This window comes from Balaenoptera musculus, chromosome 18, assembly GCF_009873245.2.
Source record: "Balaenoptera musculus isolate JJ_BM4_2016_0621 chromosome 18, mBalMus1.pri.v3, whole genome shotgun sequence".
NCBI classification, from domain to species: domain Eukaryota; kingdom Metazoa; phylum Chordata; class Mammalia; order Artiodactyla; family Balaenopteridae; genus Balaenoptera; species Balaenoptera musculus.
The window spans coordinates 74,201,901-74,217,431 of NC_045802.1; the positions used below are offsets into that span (position 1 = coordinate 74,201,901).

General features: G+C 42.3%; 1 protein-coding gene across 1 annotated transcript in view; it reads right to left on the minus strand.

Annotated features, from left to right (window-relative positions):
* Nucleotides 1-1,744: 1,744 nt before the first annotated feature.
* EFNB2 (ephrin B2) overlaps nt 1,745-15,531 on the minus strand; it is a 46,006-nt gene continuing 32,219 nt past the window's right edge. Inside the window, exons 3-5 of the mRNA XM_036831802.1 lie at nt 6,844-6,936; nt 6,004-6,117; nt 1,745-4,259 (exon numbers count right to left, since the gene is read on the minus strand). Of these exons, the coding sequence (XP_036687697.1) occupies nt 3,871-4,259; nt 6,004-6,117; nt 6,844-6,936 (596 nt within the window). The 3' untranslated portion in view covers nt 1,745-3,870. The remainder of the gene's footprint in view (nt 4,260-6,003; nt 6,118-6,843; nt 6,937-15,531) is intronic.

The following is a 15,531-nucleotide window of genomic DNA, read 5'->3' on the forward strand; positions in this document are numbered from 1 at the left end:
AATGGAAAGGGTGGTTAAATTCACCACTGGCCCCTGGCTTGCCTCAATCCAGCATCACAACACACGCTTTCACCCATGTTACACTTTTACAAAGAACGTTTGACTTTTTCCTTCCTCCTGGGATTATTTTGTGAAGAAAAGTAAAGCAGTTGATAGCAAACTGCTTTGCTTGAATGGAAACTAGATCATCTTGGAACTAAGCGTTGGGATAAAAGTCCCTCTTCTTCTCCTGGCTACTTTCACTCAGTGCAGGTCAAAATGCTCAGGATGAAGAGGATTTTATAAAACTTTACGCTAAAACGTGAGTTCAAAAGATTTATGGGGAAACCAGTGGGCTCATGCTGCAACGTTGCAAGATTAACCTTCACGTGTGTGCACGGCCTGATTTGAAAAATGGGCACACACATGCCGGTGGGCAGAAGGGTCTCGATAACTGTAATCACAGAGAAACAGAGAAGGCAAATCAAAATAACAAACAAAAAAGAAAGAAAAAGGAAAAGAAAACAAGAGGGAAAGGAAAATACTTTGAAGGCGCTTTTTCCATAGGAAAAAAGTATTTTATTTTTTTAAGAACAAATTCAGTTTGAAACAGATTTGGAATGTGACTTCACGGATTTCATTTTCGGGGGGGCCAACTGCAATGTGGAACTAAAGCAGATCAAAAACCTATGACAGGCTATCAAAATAAAACAAAGAAAAGAAAAAATATTTATAACTCAAGCATAATACTGTGTTACTTACAAATTGGACAACGAAATTTTAAATAAATATTCATGGTACATAATTACGGCACAAATATGCAGCAATTTGGCAACCTTTTATACCATTTTTTTTCCTCATTACAGTGCAAAGGGGAATGACACTGCCGTTTAACAAGCTGTAGCTAAATACATTGCAAAATTCAGATTTTATACAAAACATCTTGCTTAGACTTTATAAAAAACCAACATTGCTCTATGTACACAATCTGGGTAAGAAAAGCCATTTCTGTCTTGTTTTCATGTGTATTTTTATTAAAAAGGTGAATAAGGCTACTGTAACACCCCAAATCCATATACAGTAAAATCTGAACCTATTTACAGCATCTTCACTTAAACATTATGGTGCAAATTCCAAAGTCAGATGACTAGGGATGAGAATACAAGGAAGGCATTTACAGTAACTTTCCAAAGCTGAACCAACTTCAAATAAAGGGACAGTTGGTAGATTGTCATATTCTGCACCACACACAAAACAGACGCACAGAACACTGGTCAATTGCTTGCAGGTAACTCTTCAACAATTCATCTGATTTTTCACAGTTTAGCATATACCCAAAATGTAGCCAACCGATGATACACACCTTTGATTTCATTAAAATCAGGCTATTTCCCATATTCCCCTTCTTGCCCCTCTCCCCCATCCTAAAGGTAATTTTTGATGGCTTACAAGAAAATCTTGTTGAATGCACGTACAGGAGAGGTTAGGGTGATGGAAAGAATTACATATGTACTGTGGCTGATCACCATGGCAACCTTCCACAGAAATATGATACAGATATATATAATATATATTGTAGATATATATTATACATATATATACACATGTATACCACACACCCACTCACGCATACACACACGCACTTTGGACCAACATCATTTTCAGGTTCAGGAAATAGAGAAGAATTTCTGTGACAACTCAGTTTTGCAGGTATTCACTGGAGGTTTGAGAACCTTAAAATGCTGTTGCTACATTTTTCTTTTCTCCCAATTCAGAAAGCAAAGTGTTACCATAGTAACAGGACTATGTTAAAGATGTCTATTTTGCATAGCACATAAAAAGTAGGTTTCCTGTTTACTCACTTCTTTTCCCAGAAGGGAGGGGGAGAGGGGAGGGGGAGAGAGGAAGGAAGGGGGTCAGGCTGAACTTTCAGCTGAAACCCCCTCGATGTGACCCGGTGGATTCTAGCGAACACTTCAGCCCATAGGGCAAGGGAAAACACAGCACAGAAAATAAATGCCGGCACATCTTGTCATTGTTGAAAACGATGCAGTAACACCGATTTCCTGGTATTTGGGGCTTGCATTTCCTAATCTACGGTGACGCAAGATGCCTTCAGAGGACTGGGTTATTTTTGTGTTTGCTCCCATTATTGTTATTTTTGGAGTGATGTTGTTTTTCCCAGAAGTAGCTGTCCAAATTTTTTTTTTTTTTTTTTTTAAAGCACGGAGCATTGGGACCACTTAATCGCCACAGATGAATTTCCCATCTTCTGGTGTGGATTGTGTGCAATCTTAAAATATATATTAGTAAAAATCTTTCACTTTATATCCCTTGTGTTCTATATACCTATTATAAATACATCCTACCTTCCTTCTCCCCCTCGACATGATAATTTATTTCGGTCCTCAGGACTCTAAGAGGTTTGCCATGTGTGCCTCACCTTGATACAGGGCCCCGAGCTGTGGCCTCACTCAGTACCTACCCCTCGGCCCTCGCGGCCGGGACAGCACCGCCATAAACCAAAGTGTCGTAAGGCGCAACGGGGAGGGGAGCGGCGGGGAAGGGGCGCTGGGGGGACCGGGGAGTCTGACCTACCTTTTATCTATGAGAATGCCTTAATAACGTCAATGATGATGGAATTACAGCCTGTGTGACCTTTGGCTTTTAAACTTCTAGGTCAGATTTGGCTCTCTGTTAATCTCCTAAATGCTCTCCCTGTGTTGAATAAAATGTGATAAGTATAGCAGCTGAGTCTGCCTTAAACATCACCCAAAGCAGACCGACGACTTTCCTACAGCTTCACCGCTGTACATCCTATTGCCAGTACCACGACAGTCCTGCCGGTGTCCATCCATCCCTCCAAGCCTGGCCCTCTACCAACAACGCCCCTTTGTTCCACCCAGCATAGAGGGACTATTTTTTTCTTTTTTTTTCCTGTGCATTGCTCTTTGATAAGAGTGAATTCCTCCAAATGCACCCTAATCTACTGTGTGTGTCGTTGTGTCTCCTACTTGCCTCTTAAAATCTTAGCAAAACCAAAGTGCTGTGCTATCTAATTGGAGTTTTCCCTCCCAACTCTGTTTCAGGGGTGGCAGCGCTGAACTGCCTTTGCAGACGGCCTTTCCCCCCGGCCCTCCCTTCCGTGAACTCCTCATCTTCCCGGGCTGACAGCCTGGTATCTGGCTGGAAGCCTCCTTATTAGCAAACGCAATTTCTAGCCTTGTATCGCCCATTCGGCGGTAGCTGTTGCAAACAGACGAAGCACGAGACGCCAAACGTTCATGTCTCATTAGTGATACGGAGTGTGGCGTGAGAAGAAATCTCATGTGAAGGCCTGCAGAGCCCTGGATGACAGGAGTGTGTGCAACAGTGAGGACTAAAAGCTAGCGCTCTCCGAAAGCCTCACGCAGCCAGAGTCTGTGCGACAAGACAAGTCCGGGGTGCAGCTCGGGCGGGGGGGGGGGGGGGGGGAAGGGCCACGCCCGAGGCAGAGGACGGCCTTTCCAGGCCCAGCGGCCTGGGGCACCTGGGACACCTGCCCGGGATGCTCCCAGCTCTCGCTCCCGCCCACCGACCGCTCTGTCTCCCCTCGGCTCCTGCGGAGGCCCGAACGCCCGTGGTACCCGAAAGAGGAGAGGGGCGGGGCGCGCGCGGTCCCCACGCGCATCTTCTGCGCGAGTCTTCCAGCTGCCGGGGCGCATCCTGCGTCACCGCGGCCGAAACGCTACAGACTAGTCAGCTGTCCGACTCCACAGGGCTCTCCCGAGAAGGAGTGTCCCCTCTCCCCGCTGTGCGTCAGTCCGTCGCAGGCACAGGGGGCCTCGGACCCTCCGCGGGCGGCAGCGGGACAGTAAGTTTCCTCCGGGAAAGCGAAGGCACCGCCGAGGCTCAGACCTTGTAGTAAATGTTCGCCGGGCTCTGCGGCGGCATCTCCTGGACTATGTACACGGGGTGCCCATAGTCCCCGCTGACCTTCTCGTAGTGAGGGCAGAAGACACTGTCCGCAGTCCTCAGCGGGATGATGATGTCGCTGGGCTCCGAGCCGTTGTTGTTGCCGCCGCGCTTGGGCGTGGCCAGCGTGCTGAGCGACAGCGTGGCCGCGTGCTGCGGCGAGTGCTTGCGGTGCCGCCTGCGGTACTTGAGGAGCAGGACCACCAGCGTGATGATGATGACGATGAAGATGATGCATCCCGACGCAATCCCTGCGAATAAGGCCACTTCGGAACCGAGGATGTTGTTCCCAGAATGTCCGGCGCTGTTGCCGTCTGTGCTGGAACCTGCAGCGGGTGGGAGAGAGCAGCCGGAAGAGTCACCGCTCTCCCCAGGGCTGGCCGGCCGCTGGCAGGCCACAGACTTCCCTGGCAGCTAGACTGGCAAACCAAGCGCCTCATTTAATAGCTAAATGCAGGGATAAATTTAGGAGGTTGGGGAGTAACAGATACACACTACTATCTATAAAAGAGATAACCAACAAGGACCTACCGTAGAGCACCGGGAACTCTACTCAATATTTTGTAATAACTTATAAGGGAAAAGAATCAGAAAAAGAATATATGTGTATATATATAACTGAATATCTAATATACATATACATAACTGAATATATATATATATATATATATATATATATATATATATAAAACTGAATCACTGTGCCGTACACCTGAAACTAACACGGCATTGTAAATCAGTTATACTTCAATTTAAAAAAACAGCTAAATGCCAACGGCAGAAGCCAGCCATCGGGGAGGTGGGACTCCAGGTGGGACTCGGAAGCTGCTCCCAGGCCTCATGGCTTCCCTTCCGTACATCATCACGCATCAGCTGCGGGGACAGGCCGTGACGGCCAGCCCCTGATCTTGCCCCGCGTCTCGACCCAGGTCAGCCAGCCTGCAGCCTCCTCCAGGAGGAAGAAGGCAAGTGGCCGATTCTCCAGGTCAGCACTTGCTACCCAGGCCACGCTGTTCTCGTGCCCTCTCTGGCTACGGTGGCTTCATGGGAAGCTCCAAACCGCCTGCCTTTAAAGACAGGCCCTGCCGACGGCTGGCTGGAGAGCTTGCAAAGAGGGATGGGGCCTGGGAAAACGTTCAACCCGTAACTCGTTTGTATTATTTGATTTACACTTAAAATATATTTGGAAGGCAGCAGAAACTCTCACACGGAACAGACTGCCAACCCAAATGTTAAGCACTAAAAAACTGCCTGGCATCATTATATTATCCATTTATCAGTTTGTCATAAGAATTTGACACATCTTGTCATTGAAAGTTAGAAATAACAACTTCCCTCCTTGGAGCTTGGAAAGAGATGGAATATCGCTACAGATGCTAAATTCGCACGACTACCAACCAGGCATGCGGATCCCTAATACGGAACTGCTGACGTCTGCTCAGCGACCACCATATAAAAAATTCATTCCCGTGGTAACAAACACATAGCTGTTTGTTCAAAGACTGCTAAAAAAACGAAGTTAAACGGCAGTCAATTTTATCCAGTATTCTAAACTTCTGCCAGGACTCCGTTTAATATTTTATTTTACACTGAAAATGTGAAAAAAAAATTTTGACGAAACCACCTGAAAAATGTGGCATTATGCAATATTTTAAGATGTTACCATCTTAAATGTAGAAGAGGATCCGTCAGGCTCTCTGTGGATTAGATATAACTAGATGAAGCACTGGTACAATTATATATACATTAACACTGGCTTGAAGCTAGGTTTGCAAACAGCACGATAAAGTGTCAGCCAATGAAAACAGCTTTGATCTGAAAGAGCAGTGCTAATAATTGGCACTTACATCTGATGAATTCTACTCTTTTGAATGTAAGACTTTTGTGGGAGTTAATTATTTTATTCTGGTTGAGTAATTGATAACAACTAACCGAGAGCGAAGATTACTGACTGCGGGAACTACAAGTTCATCCTCCTGATGCAGAAGTACTTGGACTCTGTCCTACCCCCTGTGATACGAGCAGTGTGGGACACACACACCTAGACACACATGGGTCACGCTGCTATACCTGGATTTGGTTTGACAAAAGGACTTGTTGTTGAACTTCTTCCATTTGTACCAGCTTCAAGTTCTGGCCGTCTTGTTGGATCATTATGCCTGGTTGACCCAGCGGAACTCGCATCTATATGAAAAACAAGCGATTACTTACGGCACAGACATCTGATGGGCTCTAGCTTTAGGAGCTGGATCTATATCTCAAGAGGCACAAATAGAAATGAACATAAGATTCTTTATGCAAAGTACTGTGAGATGCAAGAATATAATTTTCCTTTGAAAACAAAACGGTTTTACTAGTTATTTCAGAGGTTTAGATGGTGAGGCCATCTGTGGAAACTATAGGGATTCTTGCATTTGGCAGGCAGAGCATTGCAGATGACATTTTAATTTAACTGAGTGAGTTGACTGACTACTATCCCAATTTCTAATTAGAAGAATATTTCTTTCTGCACAAGAGGTCATCTCTGTGTGAAAAGGCTCAGTGAACACAAGTCTTCTGTAGTCAAGATGCAGAAATGGGCAAAATGGCAGAAACTTAGTTTGCATTCTGGATATTTTAACGGTGAACCAAAGAGGTGTTTTGCTTTTAAGAAGGAAAAATATATCTGTGGATACAGACATGGCAATAGACATTGTACCTGGCTGACCTCAACTTTTAGAAGTATCTCCAGTAAAAGAAGTGGGTTGCAACAACTTGAGGAAATCTGTCAGTGGCTCAAGGTGCAGAGAAAAGTTTACTTTGGAAACTAAACTGCAGAGTGAGTGAAGGCGCGTGTGGGCAACGCTGGCGCCATACTAGCTGGGGGCTCAACCAGATCAGTGGCTCCGTGAAGCAGCAGACGGTCTTTACCTTGTCCAACTTTCATGAGGATCTTCATGGCTCTTGTCTGGCACACCCCTCCCTCCTGGTTATCCAGGCCCTCCAAAGACCCATTTGATGTAGCTGATTAAAAATAAAATGGACAAAACAAAAAAATAAAGAAAAAATCAGGAAATCAATAAGCCAAGTTTACATGAACATGAAATGTCTGAAAACAATTTGGAAAATAAGAATTCACTCTTAGTCACAAGTTTTCTGAAAGTATGGGATGCTGAAAGGCAAAACGAAAAAAATAAAGAAATAAAGAAAGATGGATATCGTCCACACTGCCGCACGTATGACCTCTGGTTTCCAATGTACTTAAGTGCCTTCTCCTCCCTTTATAATTAACGGATTTTGTCTGATTCTACAGATAAAAGGGACAGCATCTTCCAAAAACCTGACTATTGTGGAGTCAACCTCCTAAAAGCAGAATAGTAAATACGGTAATTTCAAAATGTGGTAATCATCACACAGCACCTGCTTCCTCTACTATAGATTTCCTGCCTCAAGAACAATTACCTTGATGCTCCCTGTTTGTCAAGCATCCAAGTTCTATAAACACTTAGAGAGGAGACTCCCACGCCCCTTTTCTTTCCTCAGCTTTGCTTGAGCTTAAGAGGTTGTCCTAGAATGCAAGTCTTCAAATTCTGGAGTTTTCCTCCATCATTTTGTACTCGACCCGAAAGAACGGATGTGTTATTACCACCAACATCGACCTTGGTCAAACTCTTCAACCAAGCTCCCTGGTGCAGAAGAACTCTGGATGCACAGAGGGTCTCACAGGTGCCCACTGCTCTATGAGGGGCCTGGGACGGCTCAGGACCTAAGGTGAGGACTTGGCTTAGGTCCACCAGCTTGATGCCCTTTCCACCTCGAGAAGGAGGAGGAAAGACAGAACATTTGACCATTTTCAGTGTCTGTTTTTAATCCAACAGCCTATGCCCTACTCTGTTTCAACCCATTGTTCTATCTCTTTAGGACGGTGAGTTCTCTGAAGAGCGCTGTAACTAAAGCTGTAAAAAGATAGGCTGCCAGGTACCTTGCTGAGGGACAGGATTTAAATTACAGGTCAAGTTCCAGAAGAGAAAAGGAGGTGGGGAGTTAGACGTTTTCATTCCTCCACAGTTCAAGGGGCAGGGAATGGAAATGTTTCATAAACAATTCTGCCAGGTAAATCCTTCTCTACTTTAATTATCAAAGTTTTGTCAACTAACTCTATACTTTTAAAAGCACTGAAAAAGGGACAGATTTTCTGAAAAAAATACATCCAAAGACATTCTTTTAATGGGCTGTTTGTTTTCCAAATGGTGGGGCAGCAGACAAGTTGGACAGGCATGCACGGAAATATGTATGCTGTGGGTAATTATCTTGGCTGGAAAACAAGGCCAGGATTGACTTGTCTTTGTGTTCTCGAGTTAGCGACTTTTACTTTCTCTGTTTTCCTTAATAATCATCGCTGCCTCTTATGTGCAAAAATATCTCTTTGCTTATCTGAGTGTTTCCTTAAAGTCCAGCCTCACAATCATATCTCACTCTTCTTCTATTGCTGACACTGAGTTTCTCCTGGGAAACTGGGCAAAAATTGTCATCATAGTTTTTTTTTTTTTTTTAGGGTGAAAAGTAGATAGTATCCTCTTGTAGATTGTTGAGAAAATGTTTGGCAGATAAATTAGAACAAATACCTTAAAACTCTGCATGCTTCTGTGACTCTTAAAAAAAAAAAATCATCCTTCCCCCCCCCCCCCATTTTCTCCATCTTCTTTCCCTTTTGTTTCTTCCAGACATGTACCTAAATTTCAAAGTATCCTTTCCTCCTAAAGGCTTAGAACAGTATAGATATCTACAAGCAGGCACTCTTTCTGGGCAATTTCAGAGCAGTGCTATAATCTTCACTTATTCACAGTTTTCTCATCTGATCTTTCTCAAAATGTAGGATATGCTTTTATATAGAAAAAAACAGTGGAAAGCTGATGTCTTTATCTGGCTGACAGTTTCAAAGGTTTAGTTTACTTAATTCAAGTGGCATCTCCAGGTTTTCTAATTCATGTACACATAAATGCACCCCAATGCAAAGTTCAATGACTAAGTTTTTCTTGCTAAAAGTTTAACACTAAGTTAACAAATGATAAAAATAAGATCTGAAAGGTGGTACCCAGAAAGAAAAAAGGTGTGTGGGGGGGAGGAATATAGATTTACTGAATATTTATTTTAACCTTGAGGTAAAAGGATAAAAGGTTCAGGTCTAAAAGAAAAAAAATAAAGGAATACGAGAAAGGATAGACAAGGCATGGCAGAGAACAGTCCCTGGTAAATATAATTCAGAACTGCATATGCAGAGGCAGAAACTACAGATGACTTCTACTTTGTCAGTCTGGAAGCGCAAGAGGTGCACATAATTTGAGTGACTTTTTCTTTTGATTTTAATTCGTAGGTCAGTGCCTTTTCTGAATACCAATGCCCTCGTGGAGAGCTCCCTTTGGTTTACTCAAAGTGATGTCTGAAGAACCCCCAAATGTAAAGAACTCCAAAAGTATTCAAATTAAACTGCAATCTATAATTTAACATCCACAAACTATACATGGTAGGAAGAAAACTGTGTAGTGTGAGATGAAACTGCTTTGCATCTTTAACAGTGGAAACTTTTTTTATGCCTTGGGGAGGAAAAAACCCCTCAAGCCCTGGAGGTGCACAGAAGGAAATCTGAAAATGCCGCCTTTGCTGAGTTCTTGGAGGCCGAGGCCACTGCCGGGCTGGGGGAGGATGAGGGGTGAAGGGGGAGGGCAGGCCAAGAGGCAGAACTTTGTGAGTGAGGAGGTTCTTCTGCTACGTTCTGGACTCTGCACCTTTCCCCTTTAAGTCAACTTGGAAGTTGCAAAGGCTACTGGAAGATACTGAAAAATTCATTCCTAACATCAAAACAGCATTCCCAATACTCGGCTGTTTAAAAGGGGGCTAAACTTTAAAATTCAGAGGAAATTCCCTGGCGGTCCAGTGGTTAGGACTCGGCGCTCTCACTGCTGGGGCCTGGGGTTCGATCCCTGGTTGGGGAACTAAGATCCCTGCATGCCAAGTGGTGCAGCGCCCCCCACCCCAAAAATACGGTTAGATGCTCTGCCATGAAAGATTTTTGCCCCAAGTTAGGTATGATGTAATAAGCAGTCAGGGAAAACCCTGGTTTTTGTTTTTGCTTTTTTTAAACATCTTTCTTGGAGTATAATTGCTTTACAATGGTGTGTGAGTTTCTGCTGTATAACAAAGTGAATCAGCTATACATATACATACATCCCCATATCTCCTCCCTCTTGTGTCTCCCTCCCACCCTCCCTATCCCACCCCTCTAGGTGGTCACAAAGCACCTAGCTGATCTCGCTGTGCTATGCGGCTGCTTCCCACTAGCTATCTGTTTTACATTTGGTAGTGTATATATGTCCATGCCACTCTCTCACCCTGTCACATCTTACCCTTCCCCCTCCCCGTGTCCTCAAGTCCATTCTCTACGTCTGCGTCTTTATTCCTGTCCTGCCCCTAGATTCTTCAGAACCATTTTTTTCTTTTTTTAGATTCCATATGTATGTGCTAGCATATGGTATTTGTTTTTCTCTTTCTGACTTACTTTACCCTGTATGACAGACTCTAGGTCCATCCACCTCACTACAAATTAACTCAATTTCGGAAAACCCTGTTTTAAGATGTGAGCACCAACAGAAACTTCAGAAGGTCAACTTCACAGCAAGTTCAATTATAAGAACTCAGGGTAACTTCAACTTACTTTATATTTGATCTCCTAGTAAAAATTAATGTCTCTTCCCCATGATCTGCTTAACATGGAGAGTAGAGAGCGTGGGCCTAATTCTAGAGCTGCCTCCCCACCTCACCACCTTGAGAAATGGCACAGCTGAAAGCCTTCTGTCCTCACGGCACCTCTTTACTGGCAGCGAATTCTGCAATAAAGCCTCAAGGTTAATATTCTGATTTCTGCTGCAATAGCCAGTCACCAAGAAGCTTTAAAACCCTTAGTGGCTGACTTTGAAATACAACAAGAAATTGCTAATGCTTGGGAATAAAATCTACTTCCATTTCAGGAGAGGGTTTTGAAATGATTCTTATTGTTGATTTGAATGTATTGGGAATTTTTAACTTGGAGAAAGTAAAAACAAATGGTTAACCTCATTCTACTTAGTTTTTCTTTGCATCTCTCTAGCAGCGTCATCTAATGCCACCACAATCACAGTATTACTGTACTAAATGGATGAAACTGCATTTAATCATTTAGAGATAGAAAAAATAACATTGTTATATCTAAGCTTTTAGTGCCCGGCCTTTTTTTTTTCCTTGGCCCAGGGTAAAAATAGGCTTTATAAAATTAAAAATTACTAGAAAAGTATATCTAGTTAGAAAAGAGGTTTAATAAAGATACATGGGCATTTTATAGCCTGCTTTTAAAAGCTTTTGCTTCAGGGATCTAACTGCATGTAGTGAGTGTACTGAAATCACTAGATTGTTCCCCCAGGGCCTGATTTTAAGTGGGTGGAGATCATTGCTCAGCAAAAAGGTACCCTGAGTTCACAATGCCTAAAAGTTCTCTTCACATCCGAAAACTACTCCACCAACATCCGTGCGTTCCCATTTATTTGTACACGAACTTATCTGCAGTGTGCTGGTTATCTGAGTAGAAAAAAGGAGAACCAGTGGGCAAAGCAGACCAAAAGGGCAGGAATATTTCTGGCTGTGTTTTTTAGGCTGTGCCCACGGAGAGGAAGTCCTATCGCATTTTAATGCATCTTCATTCGGTTGTTACTGCTCTGCACCCCTGGAAGGGTAAGCTGCTGCCCTGGATCTTGGCTGTTTTTATTTCAGTCTATCACTTCAGATGGAGAATTAACTGCTGGATGTGTGCCGAAATATGGGTCCCATGCACAAAGAGGTTAGGAATGAGGGCAGCAGAAAAAAATTCTACAGAGTAAATGCATTCCTATGAAGGAATATTCTTAGGTTATCATGGAAAGAATGAAACATCAAAATATACTATGGAGGACATTTTATACTATTTTCTTTCTTTCTTTCTTTCTTTCTTTATCTGGCCGTGCGACACGGCATGTGGGATCTTAGTTCCCCGAGCAGGGATCAAACCCACAGCCCCTGCGTTGGAAGTGCGGAGTCTTAACCACTGGACTGCCAGGGAAGTCCCTATAATACATGTGGCTTACTGGGATGGGGCCGGGATGGGGTGGGGGGTTGATGGACACTCCAAAGCAAATAGTTTTTATCAACTTCATCAAAGAGGTCCATCAAAGAGACACAGAATAAGCATACAGGGTCAGGAAATTGAGAGAGTTCAATTTTCTAGTAAGAATGAAAACTTCGTGTTCATATAAACTGCACATGACAAAATTTGCTCTTATTTGATTACGAAACAAAGAGCAGTTTATGAAATCCTCTATCATCTTCTTGGCACTATTCTTGTCCATCATGTCGTCATATGCTGGCCCTGCTAATTCTGATTTCTTAGGGCAGCCTTTCAACACATCAGTCTCCTGAAACTCAACCCAGGAACCATAAGAACTAGAAGCCTATTACCTGGCAAACTTAGGAAATAAAAGAAGCAGAACCAAGTGGGAAACGTGAAAAGTGAAGCCATGACATTAAAATGAATATGACACATAAACTAGGTTACTGTTTTCTTCTAGCAGGGCTAACAAATTTTTGAGTATCTAAAAACAAAAAATTAACTGAGATATGTAAGTTGAAAACCAGAAGGCTGATAAAAATATAACTACTTAATGTGAATATACATCTCAGGAAGCTAAGATCTACCCTACTTCACACCCTGACACGAATTCAAATTCAAAATATATGATGCACATTCAAAATATGTACTAAAGAGACAGGAATTCCATTTCTAGAACTCAGTGTAGTTCAATGCCTTGGGTATCACGGTTATCCTTTAAGATACCAACTTAGAAGAAACATTCTAACCATGGAAATGACAACAACCCCTGAATGCCAAAAATAAATGCCCTTTTCTTTGATTAATAAAAACTTCTGAAGCAAAAACATCTGTATAATGTGCCGAAAGGATGATGAAAAAAAATCACTTCTTCTAACTTCTTCCTTTTTATATGCTTTTCTCTGTGGATTTATAAGTCAAAGAAATGAGAATATACCACCATGATTTTCCAAGGGCCTCACTATTTTGCTTGGTGTAATATCAAAAAAAGTTCAGCAGTATTTCAACACATATGGCATTTTATCCCAGAATGCCTGATCTTAGAGTAAAAGTTTTATAGATTCTTCTTAAAATGGCCTCGATTTGACGAAAGAAAAATACAAAGGAAGTTACAGGACGTGGGTGTTTTTCACCCAAGGAAACAGTGTTCCAGAACAATGGGATGAATCACCTGAACTAAACCCGCATCATTCTGGTTGTGTTTTGAAATCTGAAAGCAGTAAATCAGGCATTAAGAGGTAACAACTAGCTTAGCCCCAGTGACTTCTTTACAGCACAATTAATTAGTTTCTCCACTAGACAGAACGATTTGGAAAAATGAATTAAAAACCAGAGTCACAATTTAGCCCCTCCTCCCATATTAAAATATGAGTAAAGATACCAAGTATCCAGTGTAAATGGATGTTCTTGAATAAAATGGTATAATTTTATTTCCTCAATGTTAAATGTTCACCATGAGCAATGATAGGATATTCTACTGACAGCTTAGAAATGAGAGTTTTGAGAAATGTAACAACCTTGAAACAGTTGTGTAAACTGCTTTTGTTTGTGTATTCACTAAAAGATTGGATGATATTACTTTGCCACTTTCACTCTTTTGGGAAGAGGGAAGATACAAAGATACTACGAAGACCTGAGTCTAAAGGTGCCAATATATGTTAGTATATCTCCTATCTCCCGTGTTATGCGAGACTTGGACATTGAGGGAGGTCAGCCTATGGAGAGAACGGTAATAAACACCATCCCTAGAACAAAAGAAATTCCATCACAGCTTACTCATTAAACCTCTTCACTGTTAAGAATTGTATACAAAAATTAAGGTAGTGACAATCACTGAAGATGCTAAGAACCATAGTCATCTTTGACGAGATAGCCCTGAAAAGCCACTGAATATATACAACCGGAGTGGAAAAGAACAGGCGGTAAATGTGTGTGTGCAAGTGTGTGCACACATAGCAGGGATGTGTCAGTGACAGAAATACCTTCCAGGCTCAGTGGGTGCTCTGACACTTTCCTGAGAAAGATCAAACAGGCCTGGTAATAAATCACCTGTCCCCTCTTTTTACAAGAGGCATGCTTAAACACACGAGATCATTTATGAGTGGCTTACTTTCTTTCTCCTCAAAATATTGCTTGCAACACCTTGATGTCTTGATTTTTCATAAATTCTGTTGCGGGAAAACATCCCTTTCTGAGTCTAAAATTTTATTGCTACAAGTTATGATGATTTATGCAGGTAGAATCTCTCATTAGGCAAAAAAAATTTTCAACAAGACTTCATAAAAAAGCTTTACATCTAGCGTGCTTTCAGGGAGTTAATCTTACTGTCACAATGATTCAGAATGAATTGTGAGAATGTGATAGTCAATGGTTAAAGCATAATTTACCTTTATACATGTGAGTCAACCTTAATATGGGCTGAAACCTACTAAGAAAGAAGAATCATGTTTTAAAAATAGGGGGCCAGATGACCACTTCAATATAATGACCAAACTCACATTAAAAAAAAAAAAAAGAATGATGTCAGAGTTCTAAAGATAAAACATAATTCCCTATTGTCTATATTAGCTTTACTTAAGCATTCTGATTTTTTTTAAAAAATGAGACTTCCTGGTCAAGAGATAGTGATAACATCTAATAAAAACATTCTGAGCCATGAAAAAACATGTGTTTGCATGAATTATTTCTAGCACACAATTTCTAGCCCACTCCCGAGTTTTTGATGGTCTTCATCATTGAAATATCTTTGTGGAGAGGTGAAAATGTCTAGAGAGCGAAGGGTCAGAGTGGAAAGTTCACAGGGGTTAGGGCACACATCCCAGAAGCCTCGTGCTCAGTCTGCTGTCACTAATCGCCTGCAATGATATTAACGACCCAGTAATTGGGAGACCGCGGCACTGAAGTGGAAAACCTCCATCTGAGGCAGAGTTCACCTCTGGGTGGTAGGGCTTCACCAGTGACTGAATTAATGTTTGCTGACAGTTTAGAACATAACACTGTAGATGAGAAAATGCACCACTCTGATGGCATAATAGCTTAGATGGACATGATGTTATTTGCTTTGACCATCTAGAGACCAGTGGTAACCCCGGTAAAGTGCCCTGTCTGAATTTGCCCTACACATGAACCTAATTCTGTTCAGGGGACGTGTTCTATGCTCCAAGAAGCCAGAGCAATTTTCCGCATGTTTGCTTCAATAAAAGAATACCTTCATCTCCTGGTTTAACATCAGGAACAAGGAAACTGGGTTACTCCACTAATGCAAAAAGCCATTGGCGAAGCAGGACTGTCTTTTAGCAACACACAGCCTAGCTCCTCTGTGAAGTGATCAATTATGCTCCTGACAGAAGTTCTGCCTGCCCATCCATCCATCCATCCATCCATCTACCCATCCATCCATCCATCCATCCATCCATCCATCCATCCATCCATCTGCCCATCCATCCATC